The 19,828-nt window shown below is 38.4% G+C and overlaps 1 protein-coding gene across 6 annotated transcripts in view; it reads left to right on the forward strand.

Annotated features, from left to right (window-relative positions):
* Positions 1-19,828, forward strand: part of TBC1D15 (TBC1 domain family member 15) — a 100,904-nt gene that overhangs the window by 26,688 nt on the left and 54,388 nt on the right. Inside the window, exons 1-2 of one of the 6 annotated variants that reach the window (XM_042992757.1) lie at positions 17,054-17,118; positions 18,334-18,451. The exons of 3 other annotated variants lie outside the window; for them this stretch is intronic. In XM_042992757.1, coding sequence (XP_042848691.1) covers positions 18,398-18,451 — 54 coding nt within the window. In that variant the 5' untranslated portion in view covers positions 17,054-17,118; positions 18,334-18,397. Of the gene's footprint in view, positions 1-17,053; positions 17,119-18,333; positions 18,452-19,828 lie in introns of those variants that run through there. 2 more of the 6 variants (XM_042992761.1, XM_042992763.1) reach the window with 2 other exon arrangements.

Genomic DNA, 19,828 nt, shown 5'->3' on the forward strand with positions numbered 1-19,828 from the left:
TATTTGTATTGCCTTTTGTAAGGAACAGGTAGTTGCCTCGTTCCTTTCTTTTTTGTGGCTCACTTTTTCCTAATTCTAGGAAATTTTTAGATCTACTCTTCTGATTCCACTGTCTCTCTCTCTCTCTCTCTTTTTTTTTTTTTGTCTTCCTTTGAGGCGTTAATCTAACTTGCCCCTGGCTTTCCCTGCTTCACTCTGCTGAAGGCATCTTTGTCCCTTTCGGGAGGAGCTGAAAACAGGTGCTGTGCAGCTGGGCACTTAGAAGAAAAGAGTGTATTGGATTCATTTTACCAGACTGCCGAGTTGGCTGGTGGTTGTGAGCAGCAGGGCGTGTTTCCACTCAGGGAACAGGAGATTTACACCATCCTACGCTTGTCTAGGAAGGCGTTAGTTAAGGTATTTATTTCCTAGGCGTCTCTACGATGTTCTTGTGGAAGTATCTGTGATGCTGTCTTAACACCTCCTAGTTAGCAACTAGGATTAGGTGCGGAGGAGATTTCGTTGTATAGTGCATATACACCTTCCGAGAGCATATTTTAATGCCTGTTATTTAGGACTGTCAGGACATGCCACAGGCATCATTTCCCACTGCAGGAGTATTTCGTAAACAGTTGGGGCTGGTGATGACTCATCGAACACTAAAGACTACATATTTACTTGTCGCCGATAGCTTCCTCTGTTCTTTGAGTTTCCGTCATTTTCTCTATGTTGCTCTCCTTATCCCATTTTGAATTATTTGGCAACGTTTGTGGTTTGGTGTATGGACTACTAGACTTGGCAGAATAACACATTTGGTCTTGGTTTTGGTGTTACTTTGAAGTGTGACCTTGGGAAACTGAGCACGCATGATTTCTCTGTCCTTCATATTTTTTTATTTCCAGAATTATTACTGTTTGTATAGGAGTTGTTTAGGATTACATGAAATAATAAAAGCATTAAGAAGGATTTCATACTTCTGCGTATTGGCTATTTTAAATGATAGGTTGGTTGTAGTTTTTGGATTATTCATGCTCTTTGATTGCTGTGTTGGTTTTTAAGTCTTCACGGTGGCTGTTGATTTTCTATTTGACTCATTACATATTTGAAAGTTATCCTGCTTGATATTCTGTCTGGACCGTTCCAGTGTAGATCTTTCCAAGAAGGGATCCTTTCCATTTGAACTACACTTCCCTTTTTCAGGTGTGGATTGATTTTGAGAGAATCTTTGAGGTGATGAAGCCCAGTTGTGAAATGTAAGACTTTTTTCACCCTTTCCTTCCAGCCACTCTTTTTCATAATATGACTTGAAGTTAGTCTTTTATTTCATAACTCTACTTCATCACCTCCTTTATTCTCATTGCAATACCATTACCATCATTCCATCTAAACCATTTTCTATGCCAAAAACTGCCCCTCTCCTAAATGATACTGTCATGACCAGCAGAACCCACTTATTCTTCCCTCAGTAGGTTCAGATCTAGTTTAATGGTATCATCATTCATGTGGTTGCATGTAAAACAAACCTGGAGACATCTATTTCAATAACAACAATTAATCAAGAACTGAGTTTTCTAGTTTACCTTAAAGGCATTTCTGAAATTTCTGCATCATCTTCATTCTCCGTACTTAGTTCCTTTAGTCTACCTCTAGTCTTGAGTTCTTAACAGATTGTTCTCCTTGTTTGCAGTTTCTTTGCCCACAATCCTCTCTCTACACTACCACTGGAGGTTTTCTTTTGTAATGTATACATCTAAATGTACAAAGCTGATTATCTCTAGCTTTAAAAAAACAAACTATATATATATATATATATATATATATTTTTTTTTTTTTTTTTTTTAAAAGATTTATTCATTTTTGAGAGACAGAGAGACAGAGCTTCAGCACAGAGCCCGACACGGGGCTCGAACCCACGAACCATGAGATCATGACCTGAGCTGAAGTCAGATGCTTAACCAGCTGAGCCACCCAGGTGCCTCCCCCCCTTTAAAAAAAATTTTATATTATTTTATTTTTAATTTTTTTAATGTTTATTTCTGACAGAGAGATAGAGAGCATGAGCGGGGGAGGGGCAGAGAGAGAGGGAGACACAAAATCCAAAGCAGGCTCCAGGCTCTGAGCTGTCAGCACAGAGCCTGACGTGGGGCTCGAGCTCACAGACAGGGAGATCATGACCTGAGCTGAAGTCGGATGCTCAACTGACTGAGCCACCCAGGCGCCCCTTAAATTTTATTTTTAACAAAATCTTTGTTACTGTCTCCATTAAAATACTACTAAAGGCTGCTTAACTTGGCATAAAAGGCCATGTTCCCTGGGCATGAGCAGTCAGCACAGAGCCCGGAGCCTGTTTCAGACTTTGTGTCTCCCTCTCTTTCTGCCCCTCCCCTGCTTATGCTCTGTCTCTCTCTCTCTCTCAAAAAAATAAATAAACATTAACAAAAAAATTAAAAAAAAAAAAAAGGCCATGTTCCATTCCTGGCTTTATCTTTTGCTTCCCTACTTTCTAGTCTTGTTCCTTTGGGAAAGGGGAATAGGGAAGAATATGTACACACACACACACACACACACACACACACACACGTGTGTCTGTATATTTGAAAGAGTGAGTGTATATATGTATATGTATGTGTATTTCTTTATTCCCACACCCCTCTTTCCCCCCGCCAAAGGTTCAGCTAAGACCTGTCAAGCTTAGAAGCCTAGGGCAGTGGATATTAACCAAGGTTCACAAGAACCACATGTGGTACTTAAAAAAAATACAGATGCTGGACCACAGCCCAGCCTTATTGAATTAGAATTTCTCATTGTTGAGATCTAGGATGTAGACTAACTTCTAACAGTTCTGTTTTGCTTGCTTTGTACTTTGAGCGTAAGAAGTGATAGAGGAAGTTAATCTTTGTCATGTAGAGAAGCGTTGTGAAGTAGCAGTTAAGAGTTTGGATTCTGGACCCAAACCAGTTTCAAAACTAACTTCATACTTACTAGTGATTTCAGTCAAATTACCTAACCTTACTGTGCTTCCGTCTTTTCATTTGTAATATGGGATGATATAGTACCTATTTTATGGGATTGTGAGGAGGATCAATAAGTAAATATATTAGATCTACCAATACGTGGTAGATGTTGTGTGTTATTTGTAATCTCAGTTTCTCTGCAAGTCATTATTTAGGTTATGGCAGAATTTTAAAGATTTATAATATGATTTTTGGTATGGGTGTAAACTTCATTTTTGAAGTTAGCTCTTGTTCTAAATCTCATTGTTATTTTAGGAGTTGAAAAATACCTTGTTTTAGAAATCATGTAGTTTTGGGCACCAGGGTGGCTCAGTCGGTTAAGCGTCTGACTTCGGCTCAGGTTATGATCTTGCAGTTTGTGGGTTCGAGCCCTGTGTCATGCTCTGTGCTGACAGTTCAGAGCCTGGAGCCTGCTTCGGATTCTCTGTCTCCTTCTCTCTCTGCCCCTCCCCAACTTGTGCTCTGTCTCTCTCTATCAAAAATAAATAAATGTAAAAAAAATTTTAAAAAATCATGTAGTTTTGATGAATGAAAAACTCATCACAGTAGGACAGTGGTTAAGGCGATGGAGCCTGATTGGGTTCAAACCCTGGCTCCACTGCTTTATGGCTGTTTTACTTTGGGTAAATTTCTTAACTTCTCTGTGCCTGTTTTTCTCATTTGTAAATGAGGGATAATAATATTTCCATTGTGGAATGGTAAAAAGGATTAATATTTGCAAAGCATTTAGAATAGTGTCTGGTGTCAAGTAAGTACTCAAGAAATGTTAGCTGTTGTTATTACTATGTTAAAGAAAACCTTTCAGACTCCTTAAAAATTGTAAGGTTATTATTGGTTAGGATATAATTGAATGCTGGTTTCTGCTGCCATTTTCCACAAAGATTTGAGCTATATAGTTATGTAAGATAAATTAGAAAAAAGGTAAAAGGGAAGTAAATAAGTATAAGAAAGGTAAATGGAACTGGAAATACTACAATTATTAAATAAACTGCTGGAGTGGGCCACAGTTTAGCTCTATGTTTTTTAGTGGCCCAAGTAAAGAGGGAACCCGATCTGTTATAAGGATGATAGATCCACAGTAAAATAAAACCAAAAGCAAAACCCCCAAAAAACTAGTTTCTAAAGGGTAGAACAGAGAATAAACTCTCCTGTAAGTCCTTTTTACTGTGTAATATAATGTATGTACTATATGGCATATTGTATCCTTCTGGTAAGAAAGAAGGACCCTATAATACCCCTAGTATGCTGATGGTTTTATGCCAGTGGGTGGTTCAGTAGTTCAGTAAATACAGGGTACCAATTTGATGTCTTCAGGTCTCTGATGATATGACTAAATTCAAGGATATATATTTGCATATATATTTTAGCTGAGCTTTTGAAAGTGGGTTTGAGTGTGATTATAAACCCCGGTTAGTTCTTGGAGTTCAATTGTTGTTGTTGTTGTTGTTGTTGTTATTATTTTTTTTTTCTTACTATCTGTGGGTACAACAGTATGTTTTAACGTCAACCAAATAGGGAAAGTGACGTTCTCGTATGAGTATTGAAGGGAGAAATAGGGACACTGCCTGTTAAGGTCATCATATGTCTTCTATAACTGGTGGACAGAATTGAATTAATGGAATGAGTTGAATTTACCTGCAGAGAAGGCAGGAGAAAGAAAATAGCCCGAAATAAGTTTTGCTTTAGATCCAGGTCCCTGATTGTTAACGTTTACTTTCACTTATTCAGCAAATATTAAGCACCTAATTTGTTACAGGCAGTATATTAGGTATTGGAGGTATATCAGCCCCTTACCTTCTGTCTTAAGACTTCAGTTCTTTAGAAGGAAAATATTCACTAGCACCCACCCCTTTATCTTGTGTAAATAAATGCAAAATGAATTTCAGGTCCTTGAAGTAAGTGTTTTTTGTTTTTTACTTGTTTTATTTTTTATTTTTTAAAATTTACATCCAAATTAGTTAGCATATAGTGCAACAATGATTTCAGGAGTGGTGCTATTTTTAGTATATGTATTCTGAAGACCAGTAAACTGACTAATCATTAGGGCAGGGCCTAAAATGTTTCACCTGCCTAGATTCTAGCACAAAGTACGTATTCAGTGAGTAGGAACAAGCAAGAAGGTAAAGAAAATGATTGGGGACTAGAGTTGGAGAGATGGAATACTAAGAGTGCTCTTCTTTTGGAGTTAAAATGCCCTATTTTAGTACACTTGGTTTCACTCCTGTTTTTACTGTGATTGTTTTAGAATTTAGTTCTATTGAAAATAACTTGGGTGCCTGGGTGGCTCAGTCGGTTGAGTGTCCTACTCTTGGTTTTGGCTCAGGTCATGATCCCAGGGTCGAGCCCTGTATTGGGCTCTGCACTGAGCGTGGAGCCTGCTTGGGATTCTCTCTCTCCTTCACTTTCAAGTAAATAAAAGAAAAAAAAAAGAACTTGAGACCTTTGGGAGATCAGCTTTATTTTTGTTAGTTTGTTTTGATGGCATTCTTAGTAGAAATTTATTTTGTACCTTAACTTTGGCCTCTTCTAATTCCTTTTAGATATGCTTATAGCCCTGTGAAACCCTTGTGCTTAAGAAACATCAAGAATATTCTTAGTATCTAGATATTCCTGGAGAACTTTTCTTTTCCTACACTAGATCTTATAACATGGTAATACGTTCCTGGTGTAGAATACAATATGAATACTTCTTTTTTTTCTTTAGGAAACATTGGAGTACCTTTTGTATACTGAGTTCTTTGGACACAGAGTGGTTAAATACAGACTTTACTTTTGACATAATACAGTAGTTAGCAATTTTAACAAGTTATTTCAATTTATGAATTAATAAAAACATGATTTTTTTGGTGAAAGTTAAACTGTTAGGTCTTTGATGTGACATAACTGCTGGGACTAAATGAGAAATTATAACCCGACTTTTTTATTTTCACTTTTGAGTGGAAGATTTGAAATCCTTATGAAATCTATTTACTGTCTCTTAATATGCAATACTATAATGTATATGTAGTTCTTGGTATAAGAGAAGGCATTCACTTAGTCCTCATTATACCTCCCCAGACTTAAATTATTCCTGCCTTCCTGTCTGACATTGTTTGGCATACTGTTTTTTTTTTTTTTTTTTTTAAAGAAACTTCTTTTTCTTTTCTTTTTCTTTTTTTTTTTTTTTTTTTTTTATAGTGTTTATTTGTTTTTGAGAGAGAGCGAGCATGACGGGGGAGAGGCAGAGAGAAAGGGAAACACAGAACTTGAAGCTGGTCCCAGGCTCTGCGCTGTCAGCACAAAGCCTGAGCGGGGCTCGAACTCACAGACTGTGAGATCATGACCTGAGCCGAAGTCAGATGCTCAACCGACTGGCGCCCCAACATATTGTTTTTAAGAAACAATAATAGTTCTGCCTGCCTATGAGAATTGTAACATCCTTAATATCTCAATATCTGTATAGCTTCACTCTCAGAATATCTGTGGTTTGTTACTCATTTTTTATATATTTTTTAATTTTTTTAAAGATTTATTATTATTTTCTAATTTCAATCCAAGTTAGTTAACATATAGTGGGATAATAGTTTTAGGAATAGCATTTAATGATTCATCGCTTACATATAATACGCAGTGCTCATCCCAACAAGTGTCCTCCTTAACACCCCTTGCCCCTTTAGCCCTTCCCCCCACCCGCACCCCACCAGCAACCCTCAGTTTGTATTTAAGAGTCAATTATGGGGGCGCCTGTGTGGCTCTGTTGGTTAAGTGTCTGACTTCAGCTCAGGTCATGATCTCACAGTTTGTGGGTTTGACCCCATGTCTGTCTGGCTCTGTGCTGACAGCTCAGAGTCTGGGGCCTGCATCAGAATCTGTGTCTCCTTCTCTCTTTGCCCCTCCCCCACTCATGTTTTTTCTCTCTCTATCTCAAAAATAAATAAACATGAAAAAAAATTAAAGAATCTCTTATGGTTTGTCTCCCTCTCTGGTTTTATATTATTTTTGCTTCCCTTCCCTTATGTTCATCTGTTTTGTATCTTAAATTCCACATAGGAGTGAAATCATATATTTGTCTTTCTCTGACTTATTTCGCTTAGCATGTTACACTCTAGTTCCATCCATGTTGTTGAAAATGGCAAGATTTCATTCTTTTTGATTGCTGAGTGATATTCCAGTGTGTGTGTGTGTGTACTTTATCCATTCATCTTGTTTATCCATTCATTAGTTGATAGACATTTGGGCTCTTTCCATGCTTTGGCTGTTGTCAATAGTGCTGCTATAAATATTGGGGTACATGTGACCCTTCAAATCAGCACTTCTGTATCCTTTGGATAAATGCCTAGTAGTGCAATTGCTGGGTCCTAGGGTAGTTCTATTTTTAGTTTTTTGAGGAGTCTCCATACTGTTCTCCAGAGTGGCTGCACCAGTTTGCATTCCCACCAGCAGTGCAAAAGGGTTCCCCTTTCTCTGCATCCTCACCAACACCATTTCTTCTGTTGTTGATTTTAGCCATTCTGACAGGTGTGAGGTGGTATCTCATTTTGGTTTTGATTTGTATTTCCCTGATGATGAGTGATGTTGAGCATTTTTTCATGTGTCTGTTAGTCATCTGGATGTCTTCTTTGGAAAAGTGTCTAGTGATATCTTTTGCCCATTTCTTTACTGGATTATTTATTTTTGGGTGTTGAGTTTGATGAGTTCTTTATAGATTTTAGATACTAATCCTTTATATGGTATGTCATTTGCAAAGATCTTCTCCCATTCCATTGGTTGCCTTTTAGCTTTGCTGATTGTTTCCTTACCTGTGCAGAAGCTTTTTATCTTCATTGGTCCCAATAGTTCATTTTTGCTTTTGTTTCCTTCCCTTGCCTGTGGGTGACATGTCAAGTAAGAAGTTGCTGTGGCTGAGGTCAAAGAGGTTGTTGCCTATTTTCTCCTCTAGGACTTTGATGTCTTCCTGTCTTACGTTTAGGTCTTTCATCCATTTTGAGTTTACTTTTGTGTATGGTGTAACAAAGTGGTCTAGGTTCATTCTTCTGCATGTTGCTGTCCACTTTTCCCAACACCATTTGCTGAAGAGACTGTCTTTTTTCCACTGGATATCCTTTCCTGCTTTGTTGAAGATTAGTTGGCCATACGTTTGTGGGTCCATTTCTGGGTTCTGTATTCTGTTAGATTGATCTGTGTGTCTTTTTTGCGAGTACCATACTGTTTTGATGATTACAGCTTTGTAATACAGCTTGAAGTCTGGAATTGTGATGCTTTCAGCTTTGGTTTTCTTTTTCAACACTACTTTAGCTATTCAGTGTCTTTTCTGTTTCCATACAAATTTTAGGATTGTTTGTTCTATTTCTGTGAAGAATGTTGGTTTTATTTTGATAGGGATTGTATTGAATGTGTAGATTGCTTTGTGTAGTATTGATTGTGGTTGTTACTCTTAAAACAACTTATGTTCTACATTTCTTTAGTTCTACAGTCATTACTGATTAACTTGTCCCAAATGAAAGTCACTGGTTTTTTTTTCCTTCTGTATTCCCTATCTCAGTGAATAACCTCATCCACTCAGTTTTGTCCTTGATTTCTCTTCTCTTCATCTTCCACATCTAATCAGTCATGAAGTTCTGTCACTTTGACCTTCTAAATATTTTTCTAAGCCATCTGCTTTTCTTCATCCCTACTGCCACAGCTGTAGTTCAAGCCACCATGAATCTCTCCCTCCCTTGGATTATTGCAGCTGTTCATTCTTGGCTCTGCAGCCAGTGTGTTGGCTCTGAGAAGGCAGGTCTGACCATGGCATTCCCCTGCTGGAACTTTTTCATGGATTTCTAGTGGCAAAGAGTTATCTTTGGGACAAATTCCAAACTCCCAAATTCTTGAGTGTGGTTTACAAAACTCTTTGTGATCTGATCTGGTCTCTACTTTTGTCCCTAAACTCTTTAACCTTTACTGTCTGATCTGGATTGTAGCCATGCACTGAACTGTTGTTCTCTGTGTAGAATGTACACTCTGCCAAGAACATAAACCTTCTGGTTAAAATTGTTTCTCCAGGGGCACCTCAGTGGTTCAGTTGATTGAACGGCTGACTCTTGATTTCGGTTCAAGTCATTTTCCCAGGGTTGTGGGATTGAGCCCTGTGTCCTGCTCTGTGCAGAATGTGGAGCCTGCTTGGGATTCTCTTTTTCTCTGCCCCTCCTCTGTGTGAGCACTCTCTCTCCCTCTCCCTCCCTCTCCCTCCCTCTCCCTCCCTCTCCCTCCCTCTCCCTCCCTCTCCCTCCCTCTCCCTCCCTCTCCCTCCCTCTCCCTCCCTCTCCCTCCCTCTCCCTCCCTCTCCCTCCCTCTCCCTCCCTCTCCCTCCCTCTCCCTCCCTCTCCCTCCCTCTCCCTCCCTCTCCCTCCCTCTCCCCCCCTCTTCTCCCTCTCCCTCCCCCCCTCTTCTCCCTCTCCCTCCCCCCCCTCTTCTCCCTCTCCCTCCCCCCCCTCTTCTCCCTCTCCCCCCCTCTTCTCCCTCTCCCCCCCTCTTCTCCCTCTCCCTCCTTTTCCCTCCCTCTTTCTCTCTCTCTCAAATAAAAAAAATTAAAATTGTCATTCTCCAGGTCTCAGTTGATAGATATATCACTGTAGTTCAGTCTTTCTGATTTCTCATCCTGTTTTAGCCCTTAAGTCTAGATGAGATATCATTTATTAGGTCCTACTATGGTAGCCTATTCATGCTTAAATCATACATTGTAATTATTTGTTTTATTGTCCTAATCTCTTCTTCAGTTATAAGTGCTGTGAAGGCAGTGACTGAATCTTCTGTATTTATATCCAGAAGCTTGCTCTGTGCCTGGCACATTGTATGCATTAATTGTATATTAATTGGAGAAATAACTGAAAATGACATCTCATTCAGGAGCCTGTGCCTTCCATCACACTGTGCTATGACTATTTACTGGTTTACATGATGCTACTAGTTTCAGCAGACACTTTTTTTTTTTTTTTTTTTTGGTGTGTGTGTTTCTACTGACGGCTTTTATTCCTCACATTTCATTGAAGCTCAGTAAATTTGTTGAGTGTATGAGTAAAAAAAATGTGCTGTTTTGAAGGATTTGGTAGAAGTTATTTGCAGAGAGAAGGTGTAATGAAGAGAGAACAGAGAACACACATAAAAAAGGTACAAAGGTTTGAGGGAAAGGTGGGTTCAGAGTGACCCAAGAGACAAAGTTTGCATGTATTAGGGAGTGTCAGGTGTTGATTAGCTGCAGAGGTAAAGTGTAGAGGATAGAGGGTAAAGTCAGAAGGATTTTAAGTTCAGGCATGGTGTGGTCACATGTACATTTTATAAAGATCAGTTTTGGCGGTGTTTACACACCTTACACAAATTTTTGGGAGATGACCAGATTGGGAGAAGAGAGACCAGAATGTTATTTAAGCAACCCAGGATAGCTATGATGAGGGGTCAGTGTCAGAGGTGAAGGTTTGAGGGATAGGAAATAGGATGGGAATGATGAAAAAGAGGATAACTGGTAGATGGAATGTCTTTGATAGAGGTGGGAATATCAGAAGAGCAGATTTGGGGTAAGACGTACTGAGTTTAAGATGCCTGTGGGTTATTGAAATGAAAATATCAAGTAGGTGCTTAGATATTTGGGTGTTGAGTGCATTAGAATTTCTGGGCTCACACTGGTATTTTAACCAAAAGTTAAAAATTTTCAATATGCTTGATAGTTTTAAAGAAATTGAATTTTTGTCACTTTTTTGTTAAATTTAGCTTATAAAATTCACATAGGTACTACAGTTCAAGAATGTATGTTTTGTGGGGTGCCTGGGTGGCTCAGTTGGTTAAGCATCTGACTCTTGATTTCAGCTTAGGTCATGATCTCACGGTTTGTGAGATGAACCCCTGTTGGGTTCAATGTGGAGCCTGCTTGTGATTCTCTTTCTGTCTCTCTCTCTCTGCCCCTCCCCTGCTTGCACATTTTCTGCTCTCTTTCTTTCTGTCTTTCTCTCTCCAAATAAACTTAAAAACAAAGAAAAAAGAATGTATGCTATGTATAGTAGGTATTGTATGTATGTATGTATAGTAGGTGTTGGGTTTCCATGTTTGAACAAAGATTTAGGGCAAGAATTTTATCCCTGATAGTAAATTTAAAATATTTGGGTTGAATGTTATCATTATCTCTAGTTTTGGAAAATAAAGATTATGATATTCATAATATAAATAAAAATCCAATCCCACTTAAGTGTAGGAACAATATAGAAAATTATTTGCTATAATATAGTGCAACTTAATCTTTTTCAGCTTTTTTTGTCAGGAAGTAGCATGGTTAGATTGTCCCAGGTACATTTCTTTTTATGTAGAAACTTGAATTTCTTTGCCTGCCTCATTTTTGCCTTTTAATTCTAACTTTTGCTAAACTAGAGGTCAGCAAGTTTATTCTAAAACATTTGCTGTGGTTCCTAGAGTTCTTTTAGTAAGTTTCAATCTGGCATAGTTCCTTTGCTAAAGGAAAAAAATGCTGCAGTTTATGTTGCCATCAGCAGGCCATCATCATTGGGAGTTACAGACACATATTTACCTGGTTAGGCATCTTAGCAAATATTTAAAAATAGATAGTCGGGAGGGTATGAGGCGGTTTTATTCGAAATGGATTTTTCTCCTTTCTTTGGTACTTCAATACATTGTTCTCTCCCCCCTCCCCCACCAAGAGGGTGGGGAGCACTTAGAATATTCTAGCTTGTGTAAAGATTTTACGTTCTTTATAACACTGCTAGGTACACACAGGCAAGGAACTTTATCTTGTTTATTTTCTGTTCTTTGTAATGTCTGCACATAGTAAGTGCCTAATAAAAGTTCCAATTTGAATCAACTTTATATAACTAGCTTAGTACCATGAAGTGGCAAGTCTTTGGTGATAGTGTTTGCTCCCTGTAGACACTTAATCTGCAACGAAAAACATGGTGTGATTTAAAATTTTTTTCTTGAGGCGGGATTAACCTCCCCCCCCTTTTTTAATGGAACTATCTTCTACTTTTACATGTTTACGTTTATATGGGGTTTTACGGTTTAAACAGTAAACCTCCCATGTAACTTATTTTTTTATACAGCTTTGAGGTACACTTGACAATAAGTTGCATATAGAGTGTGTAATTTGATAGTTTATGGTGTGTGTGTGTGTGTGTGTGTGTGTGTGTGTGTGTGTGTGTGTATACACTGTGAACTGTGTGTGTATATATACACTGAACCGGTCAGCACAGTAAAGATAATATTTTTACTGAAGTTTCCTCTTGACCCACAGTAATCTGTCACTACCTTTACCCTGTACACAGGCAACCATTGAGCTGCTTTTTGTCATTATAGAGTAGCTCACATTTTCTAGAATTTTATATAAATGGAATTATATAACTGTTTTTTTTTGTATTTTTTTTTTTAGTCTTCATTCAGCAAAATTATTTTGATATTCATTAATGTTGCATTATTCATTTTTTAAAAAGTTTTACTTAAGTAATCTCTGCACCCCATGTGGGGCTCGAACTCATGACCCCAAGATCAGGAGTTGAATGCTCCTTTGACTGAGCTAGCTAGATGCCCCAGTTTATTCATTTTTATTGCCAAATAGTATCCCACTGTATAGGCATACCAAGATTTACTCATTTATTTACCTGTTGATAGACATTTGGATTTTTTCCTACATTTGACTATTCTAAATAGAGCTGCTATGAAAATTGGTATAGTCTTGGTATGAACAGACACATTCTGTTTTCTTGGGCAAATACCAAGGAGTAGAATGGCTGGATCATAATGTTCGTTGCATGCTTAGCATTTTAAGAAAGTGCCAAGCTATTTTTCTAAGTGGATGTACCATTTTACATGCTTACTGTGATGTACGAAAGTTCCAATTGTTCCACATCTCTGTCAGCATTTGGTATGTTAGCCTTTTTAATTATAGCCATTGTAATAGATTTGTAGTATCTCATTATGGTTTCAATTTGCAGTTCCCTAATGATTAAGGATGTTGAGCATCTTTTCATGTGATTATATGTCATCCGTAAATCTTCTTTGGTAAAGTGTTCAAACCTTTTGTCTATTTTATTTTTGAGAGAGAGAGCGAGTGTGCATGCTTATGCAGAGCAGAGAGAGAGGGAGAGAGAGAATCTTACGCAGGCTCTATGCCTAGCATGGAGCCTTGTTATCAATACCTGAGCGGAAATCACGAGTCAGACTCTCACTTGACTGAGCCACCCAGGTTGTCCCTTGCTCATTTTATTTTAAACTGAGCTATTCATTTTCTTGTTAATGGGTTATGAGAGGGTTTTTTGTTTGTTTTGTTTTGGGTTTTTGTTTTTTTGTTTTTTTTTTTTTTTCAGCAGGCAAAAGTTTATTAGAGTATAAGATTAGAAAGAATAGTAGGAAAGTCCTCTTTACAGAGAGGAGACATTTGAAAATGACGTGTGAGACTTCTTACGTTCTAGATATAGGCCCTTTATTAGATACGTGATAGGATTTGCAAATGTATTTTCCCTGCCTGAGCCTTGGCTTGTCATTTGGTTGATAGTGCCTTTTTTTTAGTTATTATTTTTTAAAAATTATTTTTTAATGTTTGTTTATTTTTAAGAGAGCACGCAAGTGGGGGAGGGGTAGAGAGAGAGGGAGGCAGAATCCTAAGCAGGCTCCAGGCTCTGAGCTATTGGCACAGAGCCCAATGTGGGGTCGAACTCCCGAATTGTGAGATCATGACCTGAGCTGAAGTTGGACACTTAACCAACAGAGCCACCCAGACGCTCCTTGATAGTGTCTTTTAAAGCAGAAGTTTTCAGGATGCTCAGGTGGCTCCCTTGGTTAAGCATCTGACTCTTGATTTCAGCTCAGGTCATGATCTCACGGTTCATGAGGTGGGGCTGAGGGCTCTTTGCTCACAGCATTGGGCCTGCTTGGGATTCTCTCTCTCCCTCTCTCTCTCTGTGTCTTTCTCTCTCCCTCTCGCTCTCCCTCTCGCTCTCCCTCTCGCTCTCCCTCTCGCTCTCCCTCTCGCTCTCCCTCTCGCTCTCCCTCTCGCTCTCCCTCTCGCTCTCCCTCTCGCTCTCCCTCTCGCTCTCCCTCTCGCTCTCCCTCTCGCTCTCCCTCCCTCCCTCCCTCCCTCTCCCCCTGTCCCTCTCCCACTTGTGTGTCTGTGTGTGCATGCATGCCTGCTCTTTCTCTAAGTAAATAAATGAACACTAAAAAAAGTAGAAGTTTTCAATTTTGTTGATGTATCCATTTTTTTCTTTTATGCTTCTGGTGTCATTTCTAAAAAATTTTTGCTGAACCCAAGACCATAAGATTTTCTGTTTTCTTCCTAAATTTTGTAGTTTTAGGTTTTACACTTAAATCTGTGACCCATTTCAATTTAATTTGTATATGTTGTCTGGTGTATGAATTGACGTTTATTTTTTTGCACTCTGATTCAAGTTTTTTAATTACTGTGTGTTGAAAAGACTATTCTTTCTTTGCTGAATTGCTTTTCTACTTGTGTCAAATAAATTTACTATATATGCATTTTTATGTTGATTCCAGAATTCTTTATTCTGGACAGTCAATCTCTTTGTTTCTCTTTACATCAGTACCACATTTTCTTGATTACTGTAGATTTATGCTGAGTCTTATAGCCGGGCATGTTAGTGTTCCACACATTATTCTGTTGCAAGTCTGATTTGGTTGTTCTAGGTCATTTGAATTCCACACAAATTTTAGAATCTGCTTTTTACTATCTCCAGAAGAGCCTGCTGGGATTTTGATTGGCACTATAATCAATCTAGAGGTCAGTTTCGGGGAGAATGGACATCTTAACAGTATTGGTTCCACTAAGCCATGAACATGGTGTATTTTGCATTTAATTAGGTCTTCTTTCATTTCTCTCAAATACTTTTATAATTTTCAGTTTAGAAGTCTTACACGTTATCTGTTAGATTTATATTTGAGTATATGATATTTCTTGAAGTTATTGTAAATGCTGTATTTAAAAACCTTATTTACTGATATGCGTGTATGTATGTAAATAATAGATTTTTGTATGTTGGTTTTGAGTCCTGGATCCTTGCTGGGTTTTCACTTAATTTTTGTAGCTTTTATGTAGATTCTACTAATTTTCCTATGTAGACGATTGTCATCTGCAAATAAGTTGTTTTACTTTTTCCTTTCCAGTCTAGATGCCTTATATTTATTTTTTATTGTAATGTTCAAGACCTCAAGCATAGTGTTGAATAGAGGGATAAGATTGGAAATCTTTATCTTGTTCTTGATCTTAGGAGAAAGCATTCAGTCTTTAAGCATATGATATCAGGTGTAGTGTTTCATACATGCCCTTTATCAGACTGAGAAGGGTTCCTTCTATTCTTAAATTTGTTGAGAGTTTTTATCAGAAATGGGCATTGGATTTTATTGAGTGCCTTTTCTGCACCTTGTAAGATGATCATATGGTTTTTCTTTAAAAATATTTTTGCTATGGTGAGTTTACAGAGATTGATTTTTGAGTATTAAACCATGAAGTATTTTCCTTGTTTACATATTGTTGGATTCAGTTTGTTAAATCTTGTTTAAAATTTTGCATCTAAATTCATGAGATATATTGGTGTATATAGTTTTATTTTCTTAAAAAAATTTTTTTTAATGTTTACTTTTGAGAGAGAGACAGAGTGTGAGTGGGGGAGGGTCAGAGAGAGAGGGAGACACAGAACTCGAAGCAGGCTCCAGGCTCCAAGCTGTCAGCACAGAGCCCCACATGGAGCCCAGACTCACAAACCGTGAGATTATGACCTGAGCCGAAGTCGGATGCTTAATTGACTAAGCCACCCAGGCGCCCCTCGTTTTTTTTTTTCTTGTAATGTTTTAGTCTCATTTCAGTGCCAGGGTAGTGCTGGCTTCATAGAATGAGTTGGGAAGTTACTCCTCATCTTCAGTTTTCTGGAATTTGTGTAAGGTTGGAAAAAAATAATTTTGGGTCTTTTAAAGTTTGTTAGTTGATTTTACAGCACAGTATTTAGTGTGGGACTGATTTTGCCCGACTGTTGAGGCCAGGCTGCTCTGAGTACTTTACTCAGAGCCCTGTGAATTATGAGGTTTCCCACCCTTTGGGGAACAATTCCATGTGAGCCTGCATATTGTTTCTTCTAATAATTTCATGTGACCTTTCCTCCTAGCCTTTGATAATTTATGGACACACATGCACTGACCAACACTCTGCTGACTACTCAGGGAGAGACCTCTACAGATCTCTTGAATTCTCTGTGCACTTATCTCTTCTATGGTACTCTGTCCTGTGAACTCTGACTTGGCTTCCCCCAATTCCCATCTCTGTGTCCTCAACTCCAGGAGACCACTAGGCATTGGCTGGGTTTTCTCTCACTTTGCCAGCTAGAAACTCTCTCAAGACAGTAAGGTGGGGCAGTTATATGGCCCACCTCATTTGTTTCCTTTGAACAGTCACTGTCCTTCATTACCTGATTAAACACACACACACACACACACACACACACACACACACACACACACACACACACACTGTTTCATCGATTTGGCCTGCTTAATTGCTCGCTTTCCTTTTCCGTTTTTGTTTCCTGGTGGGAGGGTAAATCCAGTCTCCTGCCCTCTTGGCTGGAAGTATAAGGTATTATAGTTGTTGTTTTTTTTCTTCTCTAGTTTTGGTGGGATTAATATCTATTTCTGTTATATATCCTTTTTTTTCTCAAGCTCAGGCTGAATGTTTGATTGTGTTCCAGATTTATTTCCTTGGTAGTTATGAACTCTGAGCTGGTCTTTTTCTTTCAGAGTTTTTGTAATAACCGTTTTATTCTTGTTGGTCTGTATTGGTTTTTTTCTGTCATGTGTCTTCTGAGAGGTGACATTGTCAACAAGACCTTCAAGAATTTTATCAGATGCTGATTATGTAGAGAATGCCAGTAGATATTTGGGTAGCTGAAGGTCATCATCACCTCTAGAGAGTAGGTTTATATCAGTTAGTAATTTATATTAGTGTCTTTTTACCCCATTTCATTGGTAGTCTGTGTATACTCTATAACAATAGCATTCTTTCTCTTCTTTCACTTCCTTTTATTTTGCAGGTACACTTAGTGATAGGTGGTGCTCTTCCCTCAGATCTTCTGCTTGGTGTGTCCTTCCCTTTTGTTTTCTCAGGGTAGGTCCTTTTATTGTTGAAGTCATGTCCTGGTTTCCATCTGACAATATTCCTCCACTACCTTTGAGATTTGGTTTAAATTCTTTTTAAAACTACATATTTTGCATTTATTACCAGTAGTTTTTAGCATTTTGGTTGTAAAACAAAACATAATACAGAAAAATGACACCTTTATAACATCATAAGGAAACACCACTTTAGTCAAGAAGTAGTAGACCTTTGCAGCCACTCCAGAAGACCTTCCATGTACCCTCTTCTCCTAAGTAACCACTGTCCTTTTTTTAAAAAATATATTAAAAAAACTTTTTTTAGAGAGCATGCGTTCAAGCTGGGGAGAGGGGTAGGAAGGGGGAGAGAGAGAGAGAGAGAGAGAGAGAGAGGGAGAGAGAGAGAGAGAGAGAGGGAGAGGGAGAGAGAATATCCCAAGCAGGCTCCACGTTCAGCATGGAGCCTGACGCGGGCTCAGTCCCACAACCCTGGGATTATTACCTGAGCCAAAATCAAGAGTAGGATACTCTACTGACTGAGCCACCCAGGGGCTCCTGTCCTAACTTTTCTAGTACTTACTTTCTTACATTTCTTTACTGTTGCTAGGATTTTTTTTTTTAAGTTTATTTACCTTGAGAGAGACAGAGGCTGTGCAGGTGGGGGATGGGCGGAGAGAAAGGGAGAGAGAGAACCCCAAGCAGGTTCCACGCTGTCAGCACAGAGCCTGATGTGGGGCTTGAACCCAAAAACTGTGAGAGCATGACCTGAGCTGAAACCAAGAGTTGGTTGCTTAACCTTAAGACTGAGCCACCTAGGCACCCCTTAAAATTGTTTTATGGTTCGTTTATATTTGAGAGTGAGTGAGTGAGAGAGAGAGAGAGAGAGAGAGAGAGAGAGAATGAGTGGGAGAGGGGCAGAGAGAGAGAGAGGGAGACAGAATCTGAGGCAGGCTCCAAGCTCTGAGCTGTCAGCATAGAGCCAGACACAGAACTCAAACTCATGAACTGTGAGATCATGACCTGAGCAGAAGTTGTACGCTGAACCAACTGAGCCACTCAGGCACCCTTGTCTCAGTCTTTTTTCTTCTCCTAGCTTTCCATTTGCCAGCTTCTTGACATTAGTTTTCATTGCCCTTCACTTCAGTAGAATATAATTTTTTCTTGTTTTTCTTTCTGACATTTTTTTCCTGTTATGCTTATGAACTCTTTATCTTCTCTCAAATCTTAGGTAGTAGAAAGAGAGGCATTGCTGATGCCCTTTCTTTGCTTCCTGTAGCACAGAGGACCAACTCATGTTCACAACACTGGTAATTGGTGACTACTTCAGATGGGAATATGAGCATATGGTATACTGGAATAATTTTGTTAGTGTCTGTATATATTGAGCCTTAAGTTGATTGTCGTTTTCATTGTGTACCCTTTGGACAAATAAAACTTTTCAAATCTCAACCCCAAAATAGTGGAAGAACCTCAGTCAAATCATTTAATGTCTTTGCATTTTTTTCTCTTACAAAGTAGGAATGATAACACGTATCTAATTGTGTTATGAGGATCAAATTGATAACATAGAAATGCTGTGTAAAGTAATGCATAATAGAAATACTACATGCTGATGATAATAACATTTTAACCTTTCTTTTTTATCTTGCATTAGAGATTATGAACAAAACCAGAGTAAAGAAATTGAAAACCTGTTTTACTAAATGTATTACCTCGGATGAAATTCCTGATATCATAATTATTCCCTGTAGCAAAATAATTTTTCATACCAAACAAACTTAGAGATAGCTTTTCAAATACTAATTATTACCATTGACGAAGATAGGATGCAGAATATCCTATGGCAGAAAGATACTCATCAGGAATCAATTCACTTATAGGGTCTAATGAAGAAGAAATACCATTTTAACACTTTGTATAAGATCACAATTTTAATTGGACTTCTCTTTTTGTGTTTTGAGCTATTGTAGATAGTTGATACCTGTAGAGTTGTGTTTTATTAATAAGCTCATGTACCGAGAAACGAGTGATGAACAAACATATTCTGTAAATTAAAAAAAAGTGAAATCATTCCCTCAAAAGTGGAGTGGAGGACTTTAGGAGTAAAATATATGATTCGGGACGCCTGGGTGGCTCAGTCGGTTGAGCATCCAGCTTTGGGTTAGGTCGTGATCTCGCGGTTCACCAGTTCCAGTCCCGTGTCAGACTCTGTGCTGACAGCTCAGAGCCTGGAGCCTGCTTGGGATTCTTTGTCTCCCTCTCTCTCTGTATCTTCCCCGCTCACGCCTTGTCTCTGTCTCTCTCAAAAAATAAATGTTAAATAAAATAAATGCATGTTACAAAAGGGCCTACAAATTTCTTTTGTGTACTATTTAGTAGGAGTTCGGATGGGAGAGAAACCAAGAGTTTTTGTTAAAAGGCCTAATTGTTAGTCAACTGCTGCATTGCTTTATAAATTAAAGACATTTAAAAATTGTTTTTAGGCCTAAGCAGCATTATTTTCTACATCTAAGCAATTTCAGAAACTGCTTTTCTGTAGGGAAACCATGTGGAATTTTTCTGGTAGTTTCTTGAGGCAGTAACAATTGAGATTTAATGGATGAAGATGTTAGGAAATCTGAAATCCACTCCCTCCTTTGATGTGCATGTGGTGTTGAGTAGTCACTGAATAGCTTTTGTGTCTCAGTTTATTCTTCTGTAAAATGGAGATGGAAATAAGGTCT

This window comes from Panthera tigris, chromosome B4 (genome assembly GCF_018350195.1).
Source record: "Panthera tigris isolate Pti1 chromosome B4, P.tigris_Pti1_mat1.1, whole genome shotgun sequence".
Lineage (NCBI taxonomy): Eukaryota > Metazoa > Chordata > Mammalia > Carnivora > Felidae > Panthera > Panthera tigris.